Source organism: Thunnus thynnus, chromosome 5, assembly GCF_963924715.1.
Source record: "Thunnus thynnus chromosome 5, fThuThy2.1, whole genome shotgun sequence".
Taxonomy (NCBI): domain Eukaryota; kingdom Metazoa; phylum Chordata; class Actinopteri; order Scombriformes; family Scombridae; genus Thunnus; species Thunnus thynnus.
This window is the reverse complement of record NC_089521.1, coordinates 10,949,211-10,961,862: the sequence shown is the minus strand read 5'-3', so window position 1 is coordinate 10,961,862 and position 12,652 is coordinate 10,949,211. Positions and strand designations below refer to the sequence as shown.

The following is a 12,652-nucleotide window of genomic DNA, read 5'->3' as shown; positions in this document are numbered from 1 at the left end:
CCACATCAACTGTAAGAAGGGAAAATATGATGCATGTTAAACTTTGCCCTGAAAAAATGGTCCTTGTTCAGTGCCGCTGACCGTATTATTTATTTTCCATATGTTGCCAGAAACAGCCACTAAGACCTTACAAGCTGTTACCTTTTATAATAGCACCTTGTCCCGTGAGTTGTACAAATCATTTGTGAAGGCATGTTGCAGCTTTAGTGTTTTCTGCCTTTTTAAGATGAGGAATCACTCTCTGCCCCTCTCTGTTGTCTGTGTGGTTCTAAATCACCTCATTAATCTGTTTCCTCTGCTGAAGATGTCTGGCCCCGGCTACCTTCCATTAGAAGAAATCCATTATACATGGCCCTGGCCAGGCAGGACACAGGGAGGGAACAATTTGTATGTGTGTGTGTGTGTGTGTGTGCATGCATGTATGTGTGTTAGATCTTAGTTGTCCTGTTGAGGATGTAAATTTAAATGAGGGGGCACTCTTGACAGGCGTGATTCCTCAGAAAAGACCTCAGAGGGTAATTTACCTGCAAATACAACTTGTTTAAGTGAGGCCAGCCCCTCTGCTTTTTTGGGACTTGGGTTTTCAGTTACAAGCACTGATGAGGGTGTGTGTGTGTGTGTGTATGTGTGTGTGTGGCCCGCTCTACACTGTAACTCCGGGTGTGATGGGAATCAGGTTCCATTCATCCTGGAGTTATTTTCAGCTTTAATGAAACACCTGAGACCACTGTGGCCAACCTCACATCCCTACAAGCATTCCAAAGAGCCATAACTAAGGGATAATAAGCTGCATTCAGTTGTTTTCTACTACTGTAGTGTACATGTGCTGTCCTTTTTTTGCACATCAGTATATTTTAGATGAATGATGTTTTCCTGCTGATTTGTAGATCCGAGTTGTGCAACTAACAACTACGGCTGAATGATTCAGTGTTTGACTCATTCAAGATTTGAAAGAATGATTGATTTTGTGCCTAGCCTATGGATTTACAAGACAAACAACAACCAGGACGGCCCTATGTCAAATCATGATGTACCAGTTCCCCAATTTCAAAAAGAGAACATTTAAAACAAATGACAATATCTATAAATCTCCACATTAAAGAGCCAACTTCAACATATTACCTGCAGCTAACCAAAGCAAATACAGATTCTTTATGGGATTTTTTTTTCAAACAGATGATTAAAATAAGTGTAATTTTTCAATTGCAAGAGCTGTGGTTTTAATTTGGGGTAATGTATTAAAATTATAAGAGGTGAAAATTAACAACTGTTGATTTTACCAGTTGAATGATAAATGATATTATCATGTTATCGCTCATCTGTAGCCAATTAACTCCTTGCCCTTGTCTGCTCAGTTTACTGTTTGCACCCAGTGTCTTAACTATGCTGATCAAAGATGATTTTCTCCAATAAATAACACCTGGAATGACTACATCATATCTACATTTGTACATCATATTTTCTACCACATTAAGAATCTCTTGATTTATCACCAGAAGATACAAACTGTATTTCTTGCCCTTCAGGTTCTGCCTCCATCCTGACCTGTGTGTTTGTTTTCTTCCTGTGTTTTCTCAGAGATCCGGGCCCAGTTGGTGGAGCAGCAGAAATGTCTGGACCAGCAGACAGAGATGAGGGTCCAGCTGCTGCAGGATCTGCAGGACTTCTTCAGGAAAAAGGCAGAGATTGAGATGGAATACTCCAGAAACCTGGAGAAACTGGCCGAGCGCTTCATGGCAAAGACTCGCAGCACCAAGGATCACCAGCAGTACAAGTGAGGAGTTTGTTTATGATGTTATGTGGGTTCATTTTTGGGCCTGGGAATACTAATAGTCTGCTGGTCTAAAAAAAAACAAAAAAAAAAACAACACATTTGATTTTAGGCAGACATATGGAGCTCATTTTCACTGTAATGTTGATAGGATCACTAAGGTCTAATATGATTCTTGTGCTGATGAGCTATATCAATCTTCATTTCATATTCAAAGTCAGTCAGATGAAGACAGAAAAGCAGCTCAGTGACATCTTATTTTCATTGCCGTCTCATGTCTTCATCACAGAAATCACCCTTTCTGAAGCTCTACTGCCAGGATGCTCTCTTTTCTCACAGTGATGTTTACCTGTCTAGCGTAGGAAATTCATCTTTACAAGTTAATTCCTTGCTATGATTTTAATTCTTCTACGATGTAAATTTTTCCGCTTTCACAACAAATGAAACTGGATTGGTACAAAAAAAGAATACGGCATAAAATTGAACATTTTCTCAAACTGATAAGAGGAAACTGCTGCCTTTGTCATCTTTTCCTTTCTCAATCTATCTCTTTTTTCTCTCTTCCTCCCCTAACCTCTCTCTCTCTCTCTTTCTCTTGACACAGTTTAGTGTGCTGTAGTTTTTGACCTTATTAAACTGTAGGACTCTACTCATGGAAAAAGCAGACATTAGCATATTGTTTGAACTTGCGGTGGGAACAAAAATAAAACGTATGTTTGTCCTCGCCGTCTGCAAATAGACCCTGCTCTCTGTATGAAACTCCAATGGCTCTAGCAGCTGTGTGTGCCCATGTGAGTAACTGGTGAGGGGACTCTGGTATGGCGCTCTGTGGTTTTCATCGCGTGATGTACAGTCTGGTCACTTGATTCACAGGGCAAACATTTGGCAAGTACCTAGGAGCGTATTTCTTAAGTAAATACAAGACGTCTGAATAACATTAAAAACCTTCCTGTGGGTTTTAAATCGCGAGGTCTATATTTTTGTATTCACATAAACAACACACATACAGTAGGGCTTCTGTGTTCTCCACATTCTCTCGGCTGTTTTCTTTGGACAGATTTGTCTATGGTGCGTAAAAAGATGCATTTTCATTCCCGTCCGTAGCCTTTAGCCAGCATTCAAATGACAGGTCAGCTTGGCAGAGCAGCAAAAATGCTAAAGTAGCATTAAAATGAGGGGCTAAATCTCTGGGTAATTAGTCTAGACAAGCTGCATTCAAAAGGGGGCCAGCGCTGTGACTGTCCGTGAAGCGGCGTTTCTGAATCCGGTTTACATAACTGATGGTGAGACGAGTTGACAAGACGTCATTCTTGTAGTTAAAGCTGCATTAATATGCAGTATGTGTAATAGGTTTTGTTTGTTTGGAGGATAATTTTTCCCCTTTTCTTCCTAAATTTGAAATGCTCAGTTCACTGTGGAGAGGACAGTGGTCACGAGCCTCCTTTCGATACACCCGCTACTTTTGTTTCACTGTTCATCGAGAATCTTTACCAGCGGGACAAAACACAAGTGGAAATTGATGCTATCTCCTCAGAATCCCAACCTGATTTGTAAAGGCCCTTTTACTCGTGAAGCTACGGGGGACATGATCCCACACTGGCTTCCCACCCAGCTGCAAACCTTGCCATTCAACCCGGGATCTCTGCAGGTGGTTAGTAAATGTTTTCATTTCTGCCACCAATATGTCATTGTATGTCCCACAGGTCTAATTCCGTCACTCTCATGCTCCTTAGGCACTAGGAAAAAGTTTTGGCGCAGTAGAAGTTCAGTCCTATCCTCTTCAGGAGTGAAATAAAGTTAGTGTTTGTCAGAAAGCACAGAGTATGTGCCACCTGTGGGAGTATTGCGCCAGCTCTCTGTTGGAGAGGAATCCATCTCGCTTCAGGGGAAGTGTCCTGTGTACTGCTGTTCAGCTGTCGAGTCTGACAAAACTGCAGGCAAGATTGCTCTAGAAAGTAAAAATGCCAACTCTTATAAAAAAGAAAAGAAAGAAAAGAAAAAAAAACTGATGTTTTTAAAGACACAGAGATTGTCTCAGACTTTCAGCTTTAGTGGGTCTGGACGACATGTGAGCCTCTCAGAAACATTTTTATATTATATGTCTGATGTATAATTAAATATATTAAACACAATGAATAATTCATATTCTAATTTTTATTTGATTAAGCTAATTAAAATATAAAAATTAAGCCAGCAAATTCTTGTGAAGGTCTGTAAAAAAGCAAAGTGCCTTTTGGGAGAATAAGAGGAGTGGAAGATAAAACAAAATGATAAAAAAATAAACACACTAACACACCAAACTATTTGCCGCATTCAGAAGCTACAGATGTTTCTTCTGCTGCAGGTTTGTTTCACCTGCTGAACGTCATAGCCTCCAGTTGTTAACAAAATCAATTTAAGCAGCTACAAAGACATCCTGCCTCCTTGACAAACACACTATTTCATTCCCAGTAACACGTATTGGCCTACATTTCCTGCTGGTGTGGCTGTGTTGCACCACAGTAACAGTGATTTGCAATTATATCAAAAGTCGGCTTTACTAAATAATGAAATACAGTATGAAGAGACTTTTGTGTTTTTTCCCTAAAGTTCTGTTTTTCCTCTTCATTACCATCAGAGGTAAAAACTGTTAGAAATGTGTGCTGTAATGGGAAAATGGGAAACGGTCCCAATTAAACTTGATACTTAGCTGTTGTAAAGTCAAGTAAGGAAACACAACAGAAACGCATGCTGTTCAACACGAGGCACGATCATCTCTCTGTGAGCTGTTTATAATGGAGTTTAGTCAGGAAATACTGCAGAGGAACACGCAGCACGTAGCCTCTAATTGTAGCAGATGCATCAGGGGGTTTAAACATCGAATGGCCACTAATGACAATAAGGAAAAAGTTCAATTCCACCGGTGTCATCCTTTTAAGACAGCAGTTATCAAACTTTTTGTCTTCTTTAGACCCCTCGTCACAACTTGTGCATGTGAGGTGTGAGAAGATTAGACATAGAGCGAGTGTTTCATCTGAAGAGGTAAAACTATCAAGTGTTTCTCTAGAAAAAAGAAAAGAGAGGACAAATAAGAAATATGATTTTAACGATGACAATTTTTGTGCAGCAGAAATATGTTTTTTCTTATTCTTTACCATCCTGTCAATCAACGCTTAACCTCTCAGATTTATCTTGTGGCTCAGGAGGTCCTGAACTCCAGGTTAGGAACCATTACTTTTAAGAATTAAGTGGGTTTTCGAATGGGCACACCCAGACAAACAGTAGCAATGCACGATACTACCTGGTTAGTCACCCTGACAACCACACCTTCTCAAGGAATCAAGATTTTCTGAATATATATTCATGTATGGACTGGAATACCGTTCATCTCTGGATAAACGTTTATTCCTCTCAATTAAACTGCACTGAGAGAAAACAACAGGGCCACATTATGATGTCCAGGCCACAGCAACGCTCTGTCGGAGCGCTATTTAGTCCTGTCTGCCGTTCATTTGTGTTCTAGCGGCTGTTTGCAGAACACACACACACACACACACACACAAATGAACAAATATGGGCAAACATTCTCCTCTTGTCTCTCCCGCTCCTTCTTAAACACACTCATACACACGTGCATGCACACAACCAGATACTGTATTATGCAAAGTTTGTTCAGGGAGGGATACGGAGATGGTGCTCAGAGAACTCATTGAATTATTTATATTGCCAAAGCCACAGCGGGGATCATCTTAAATAGGCTGCTTTTATCCAGAATTAGGGTTTCTGGTTAAAGGACTTCCTCTCTTTGTCTCGAAGGATAGAACGTAGGTGTACAACATGCTGCGGCTGCATATTGTAGATATTGCTAAAAGTTACTGTCTGCAGAGAATTGAGCATGAGCTGCAAAGTGGAGAAAATTCTTAAAAACAATCTAATTTGACTAAAGCTCAACGCCATTTTCGTTTGGACGTCTTCGCTGGACGAGTCATGCGTTGATAAAGTAGATCAAACTGTTTTTATGATGTTACACAAGAAGCTCAGCCGAAAACCTTCACCCTGTTGCTTGCTTTTTAGTTTTTAAACTTAAATCTTCCTGTAAGTGATACACTCAGGCCAACTGGATTTGCAGTGATCACGTTGCTTTGGTAGCAGCTGTAAGACCACATTGTAGATGAACGTCAGTCACTGTGTTGCAGCTATAAAGGCCGCCAGCGCAGTTCATTAATGAAAGATCTTATCAGTAAGGCAATAGAGGACTTTGCCATTTTGCCTCCACTGCTGATAAGAGCTCCTGTTTCAATGCCCTGCATACTTAAGTGGTAATTTTCATTCATTGTTAGCAGCCCGTTATTGTATGAGCATGCAAGTATGTTGACATTGACTCAGTGACTCCTGGATTTAGGCTGCCAGAATAGACACACACGTTCAAAAGCATTTACAGCAGGCAGCAAGTTTCAAATGAGCTTGTCTCCCTACTGGCCTCTCCAGGACAGTAGTTTCAAGGGCTGTGCCCTAAAATTGATGTGATATCAGTGAGGTGAGGAGCCTGCACAGAGCCCAAAGGATACTTAAAGACAATACCCATCCCAGCCACAGCCTGATCACCCTGCTGCCATCTGGCAAGAGATACAGAAGTATCCGCTGTCGTACCACCAGACTACAGAGCAGCTTCTTTCCTCAGGCTGTGAGACTCCTCAGTTCATCCTCTTCACTACAACATAAAAAATAATTTTGTTTTTGTGACTTGTTGTTTGTTGGTCCATTTGTGTGTGGCATCGGGAGGCTACAGACTACATTTCGTTATGCAACCTTGTGTTGTAAAATGATAATAAAAAAGATCTTGAATCTGTCGGAGACCCCTCACTCGACTGAGATCCTTCAAGTCGAGCAGTCGTAATAAATAAGCCGATCCTGTTGAAGATGAGAAGTTGTTATTTGAAAGCGGACAATTCTGTGAATTTATTTAAAAATGTCAGGTCTACTGTTTTTATTTTCATCTTAAAATAATTCCAATCTTAAATAATTTCATTTGTTAATTTATTCTTGTTTACATTTTTTTGTTTTTATGTTTAAAGAGAAATAAAGAAGTAGGCCTATCCTGTTGAAGAAGAGTTATTTCATAGTGGGCAATGGTATGAATGAAAACTATTTCTTTCTTTTTTTTATTCATACACATTTTGATGTTTAAAGTGAAATAAAAATAGGCAATAAGAAACAGAACAGAAACACAAACAAAAATACATGTGTGCTGCCTGTCTCATTATTCCAACAAATCCATATAGTAAACCAACATTATGTGTCAGCAACTCAAACAGGCCGCAACTCAAATCTTGAATCATACGCACCTGTCTTTTATTGATTTTTAAGTGCTCAAAAATATGTTCCTTGACTCTGTTGCATTTGACGATGTCAATGTGGTTGAAATCATCACTGAAACTCATGCCAATGGATTTTCTGATTGCTGGATAGTCTGTATGAAAAAAAAAGAGGAAGGAATAGTTGAATCTCCATATTGAACAGCCAAATCTGATTCGACTGATAACATTTTAAGTCAGGTACAGCCCCAGCAGTTTCCCGTTATACCTGAGTCTCTGCCTCCTGTGGCCCGTCTATCTGTCTGTGTGTCTGTCTGACTGAGTTCCTGCCCTGGCTGAGGGGGAAATGATGACATTGAGAGATTTTCCTGCCATTATGTGGGGTAAGCAACTCCCAGAGGTTATTTTGTCGTCACGGCCTGTCAGTCCCAGCTTGTTTTCTCACTCTGTCCTCTTTTCACTGCAGGCCTTCAGTTTGATTTTAGTAGGTCAGCCCATTAACAAACATACATGGTGCTTGAAGAAATGTATTCATGATTCATGGGGAAATAACATTTGGGTGCAGCAGTGATGTCCCCCAGAGTTTCTCTAGACCTTTTTGTAATTTTTGCCATCCCTACTGTGTAACACACTTTTACTTTATTTTCTCCTTTGACTGTTTTATAATGAATTCTGGGTCATCCTTGTGTCTGATATCAAAAAAATAGGCTTCATGTGAAAGAAGGGTGCTGCTTTTGTTGACTGCCTATAGTGTGACATGCTGAATTTTTATAAGACGTGTGCACGTACTGTATCAGTTTAGCTCTGGTGCTGTGAATTAGGTCAAACTATTCACAGTGAGGGGTCCTGCTGTGTTGCTTTAAGGAATAAGGTGAGTTCCAGCAAATTCAAGTGCTGGCTGAACATACATCGGCTAATCCTGCCAACAGGCTGCTTTTACTCGAGCTATTTTGCATCCCTAATCAAATTAGCTTCATCTTTTTAACAACTGGGGCAAAACGGTGACAGGTGATCAGAGGGACATCAAACATAAAGCAAAGGACTGCTGTTGAGGAGGCTATTTTATACATTTTTGCAGAGGTCCATGATGTCCAACTTCATGTCAGTGGTCACCTGGACATTATGCAACTGCACATGCAAAAGTGAGCATGAATTAATAAACACACACACACACACATGTGCTGTCCTCACACGTCTAGATTTAGGGCCATAGAATGGAAGTATCGCACTCTACTGATACATAATTCAGAAAGGATTTATGGTAATTGCTCTTTGACAGTGAGTGTGTGTATGTGTGTGTGTGTGTGTGTGTGTGTGTGATGCTGTCCAGCGGTCCTGCTGCTGTAGCTCTGGTACTGCTTCTTTTTTTTTTCTCTCTCTCTCTTTTTCTAGCTTTCTCTTGCACGTGTAGCCTGGGCATGTGGCACCAGTGCATCACTCAGCTTTTAGCTAAATCAGTTTTTTTCATTCAGTGTTTTACTGGTAGGAAACGACCGTGCTCTCGAACACTCGGATGTTTTTCATGTCAGCCTGTTTGGCTCTGCCTTTATCAAATGCATTTTGCTTCCTGTTTTTGTGAAGTCTAAGGGAAATTTTCAGCCGGTTGGAATGTTTATCAGCTGTTCATTTGGAGAAATGCTTGATTTTTTTTTTTTTTGCTCTTACAGCAGATGCTGTGCCATTGCTGAAGGCTAGTTCAGGGCCAGGTCACTTGCAGAGTGCAGAGTTTCACCTGTTGTGTTGACAAGTGCTGACTATCTATGCAAACTAACTTTGTGAGGAGAGAGCAGAGGCGAGTCTCCATATGGTTCCTGCAAGGCTTGACCCCAACGACCCAACCTTTAAAACTTCTCCAAAACACGCACATGCGCAGACACACACGCTCGTATTCTGTGCTGCTCTTTGGCAGGCAGGAGGAATGTTATAGATTAACCCAGAGGAAGTCAGCCTGCAGGCCAGTGCTTACGCAGGGCCCCAGCTCACTCTGGCCTGGACAATGTCCTACAGTTAGCTTGGAAGCAGCAGCACACAGCACAGGAAACAACTCTCAGGCTCTGCTGTATGTTTTACTCTTTAGCTTTTTTTTTTTTTTTTGCACTCAGATCCCTATCTTTCCCCTTTGCTGTGACTTCTCTCCCCCTCCTTGTCTGTCTTCTACTGTCACAGTTCATATGTAATAATACTTTTCAACTTCACTTAAAATACATCCATGGCTTCTCCCACTTCATTCCACTAAGTGTATTTAAAGCCTGTGGCACACTCTTCCCTAGTTGAAGGAAGTCCGCTTGGCTCAGAGCATTGCATGAGCTCTGCCCCAGAAATGTCACTGATACAAAGTATTTCCATTTTAACTGTGTAATATACTTGTAATATATGGAGAGTATTTTAGGTCCAGAACCAGCAGTATGTGGGACATTTAATACCAAGGGAGGCCTATGACGTATCTCTCTTCTGCTTTTGTAACAGGCCTCAGTGCACTTGAGGTGTTTGTAGACATCCTGCTTTGCGAGGAACTGTCACAGTGTCCGTGTGAAAATGACGAATATAATCTTAAGAAATTAAGGCTGAGACATTCACATGGTGACAGAAAAATGTTGCACTGATGCAAAAAACAAACAAACCCTGTTTCCCTGGTTTATATAGGAAAGACCAGAACCTGCTGTCGCCAGTCAACTGTTGGTACCTGCTGCTGAACCAAGTGAGGAGGGAGAGTAAGGACCACGCCACACTGAGCGACATCTACCTCAACAACGTCATCATGAGGTTCATGCAGATCAGCGAGGACTCCACACGGCTACTCAAGAAGGTGAGGGTGGAAAATACAAAATATGTTCACACTAAAGCTAAATATGATTGTCAGGGCACTCCCAAAGACAATGCTAACAAATACTTACATTTTGATTATACAAGTGAGCTAATACCTTGTAATTAGCTGTATTACAATATGTATGATGTAAGCTTTGAGGCCCTTAAGTCATTTTTCAATACGGTAGAAATTAGGGGTAGGTTCTGTGGTTTTAGAGGAAAAAACAAAACATTCCTTTTAGGGTTAGGGTTAGAGAGGCCTTTTAGGTAGTTGGGCTGAGAAAGGAATCTAAAAGAAATTGAATAGAATGAAAAGAAATCAAAATTTTTAAATAGCTGATGACTACATATTTGTAGAGAAAGTTTAAACTTTGGTAAATTAAAAGCATCTAATCTGGGACGCTCCTGGAATATCTTTGCATGATTGGCAGTTCAAAAAAAAAACCTCACACTGACTTTATGCAGCCCCTCTGTTTAGCCTCTGTCTGAAACAGGTCCTTTTGGCTCCTTTAAGGCCCCCCTCCTGAGGGGGCCTCTCTGTTCTGATTGGCCAGTTCTTGGAAGCTGCCCCTTGGGAGACTTCCGCTGGCAGCGGAGGCTAAACCATGCAACAAACTATAGTAGTATGATTTCACTACTTTTTCTCCTTCTTTACTCAAAATGTCAACTTCTCAAATACATCCATGCATGTTTGAGCTGAAATCCGATCCTCAATATGATAGTGGACAATGCAAACAACACATCGAACAGCCTTAGCAACAAAGGCTACGGCATGGACGGCAGTTTATGGGCATGGGCGACAAGCTGACGTCAACTTGCAAGGTAGAAAAAAAGGTTGCAAACAAAGTGTTCAGAGCAAGTTTTGGAACTTTGACTATGTTTAACATACCTGACATATATGTCCCCTTTAAAGACGGGGTACAAGAAGGTAAACATCCTTTTTGGTCCACATTAATGTCACTATGTTCATCTTGGGACTTGGGACTCATTTCACTCTGATGTTTATGAAATATCTTTAGAACAAAGTCACTTCCACTAGTATTTGTCATTTCAACTAATGTAGCCAACTCTCTCTATGTATTTGTCACTCCCACGCGCTCACACACACGAGTGCTTCAACCCCCCTCTCTCTTGATTTTTATTATACCAATGTTTGACCTCTACTAAAACAGCTCAGATATGACTTTGTCTTTGATCAACAAAACAGAAGTTTGAACTCACCGCTAACACAATCCAGATTTTTCATAGTGGTCAGCAATGTCTCCAGTCACTCATGTTATATAAACAATCTTTCACTTTCAATTAACCCATTCATTTGGCAACAAAGTATATTTAGTTGCACGATAGGATATGTACTGTATGTACAGTATATATATTGACGGGATGAAGCTCTGTTGCAGTCCTGTGGTTTAGTTTTGTGAATTAGAGCAACGCAGAGGAGCCTCGGTCACCACAGTTTCGGATCAGTATGCCTCCACTCTCCCGTCTGAAGACTGTGGCTTCATGACCAAAACTGGGCCTCTGCTTGCCTGTTTCACCACAAAGACGACAACTCCCTAACAGATTATGAGCTCCTATGCTTCAGGAGTCACATGAACTCACCGCAGGCCCAAATTACAAAGTGGGCTTGCTTCAGAGGAGTGCCTTTTGTGTCAGTTCAGCTGCCACTTTTTCTTTCTTTCTTTCTTTCTAACTCCACTGTGCTGCAAACCTCCATCTAACCCTCCAAGTAAAAGTGAGGGTTTTTTTTTTATTCGTTTTCAAAGTAATTAACATCTCTTCAAGGCTGCGGTTTCATCTGATTGTATGAGGGCGTGGTTTTTAAATACTCACCAGAACCCCCAGCACACAAACAGGAAGCTGCAGCAGTCATTTCCTTTTGATAATGTTTAAAGGCTCATGGTTCTACTAATGAGGCCAGATGTGAAACAGACAGTAATTTTTCAGATGTTACTCTCGTTGCCTCCCCTCACCCAACACACTTTGATGATCATAATGATAGAGTACCTTCAATGCTGATTTACAGTTTTTAGTGTAACTCTGAAGACACTTTGCTAAATCCAACCCGTCCCACCATTGCACCACCCGCATCATTATTGCTCTGGAATCTGCAATATCTAACCATATGTGCAATAGCTGTCCCTTTTAAAGTTTCTAATGCAGTTTCTCAGTGGATCCAGGTGACACTGTGCAGACAAACGGCAGTCTGGTGGGAGGTCCCGGTTCATAGGAGACCTGAGACACGGTTCGGCCTCTAATTAAAGCCTCTTTGAGCCTTTGATCTCAGCAGAGCTTCAGTAACGAGGCACAAACAACAGAGAAGTCCCCGATGTTACGTGGGCTCCCTCACAGCTTCTAGGAGACAGCTGTAGCGTTGTCATCCTTCCAGCACATCAAAGACTAGTGTTTTTATTTCCTTGTATGTTTGGGTCTCATGCTGTGAGGTGGAACAGTAGAGGAGGACCCCAGAGTAGCCCCGGTGTCTTCGTCAACATCCTCCGGTTGACCTGTTTGCCATTTGGCATGTGTGTTTATTTCTTCAGTTCCGTATTGTGGACATCTTTAATGACACCACAGCCGCAAATCCTTTCAGAAAGACCCTGTTTTTGCTTTCTTTGTTTGAATACAAGAGTCAAGTAGTGGACTTCTCTTTCTTTCTTTCTTTTTTCCTTTCTTTCTCTCTTTATGCTTGGACAGATCTTATCACATGTATTCAGTTTTCATTATTCATACAACTGGCTCTTTGTTTTACTCTGCCCTATTTTATTTATGGAAGTCACGT

The 12,652-nt window shown here is 41.1% G+C and overlaps 1 protein-coding gene across 5 annotated transcripts in view; it reads left to right on the top strand.

The window, feature by feature from the left end:
• The window catches only part of srgap1a (SLIT-ROBO Rho GTPase activating protein 1a), an 85,650-nt gene that overhangs the window by 30,585 nt on the left and 42,413 nt on the right, over positions 1–12,652 (top strand). For all 5 annotated transcript variants that reach the window (XR_010928367.1, XM_067589181.1, XM_067589183.1 and 2 more), the window contains exons 2-3: positions 1,579–1,774; positions 9,709–9,871. Coding sequence is in view for 4 of the 5 variants with exons in the window: in XM_067589181.1 (XP_067445282.1) it covers positions 1,579–1,774; positions 9,709–9,871 (359 nt within the window). In the remaining variant the exon portion in view is untranslated. The remainder of the gene's footprint in view (positions 1–1,578; positions 1,775–9,708; positions 9,872–12,652) is intronic.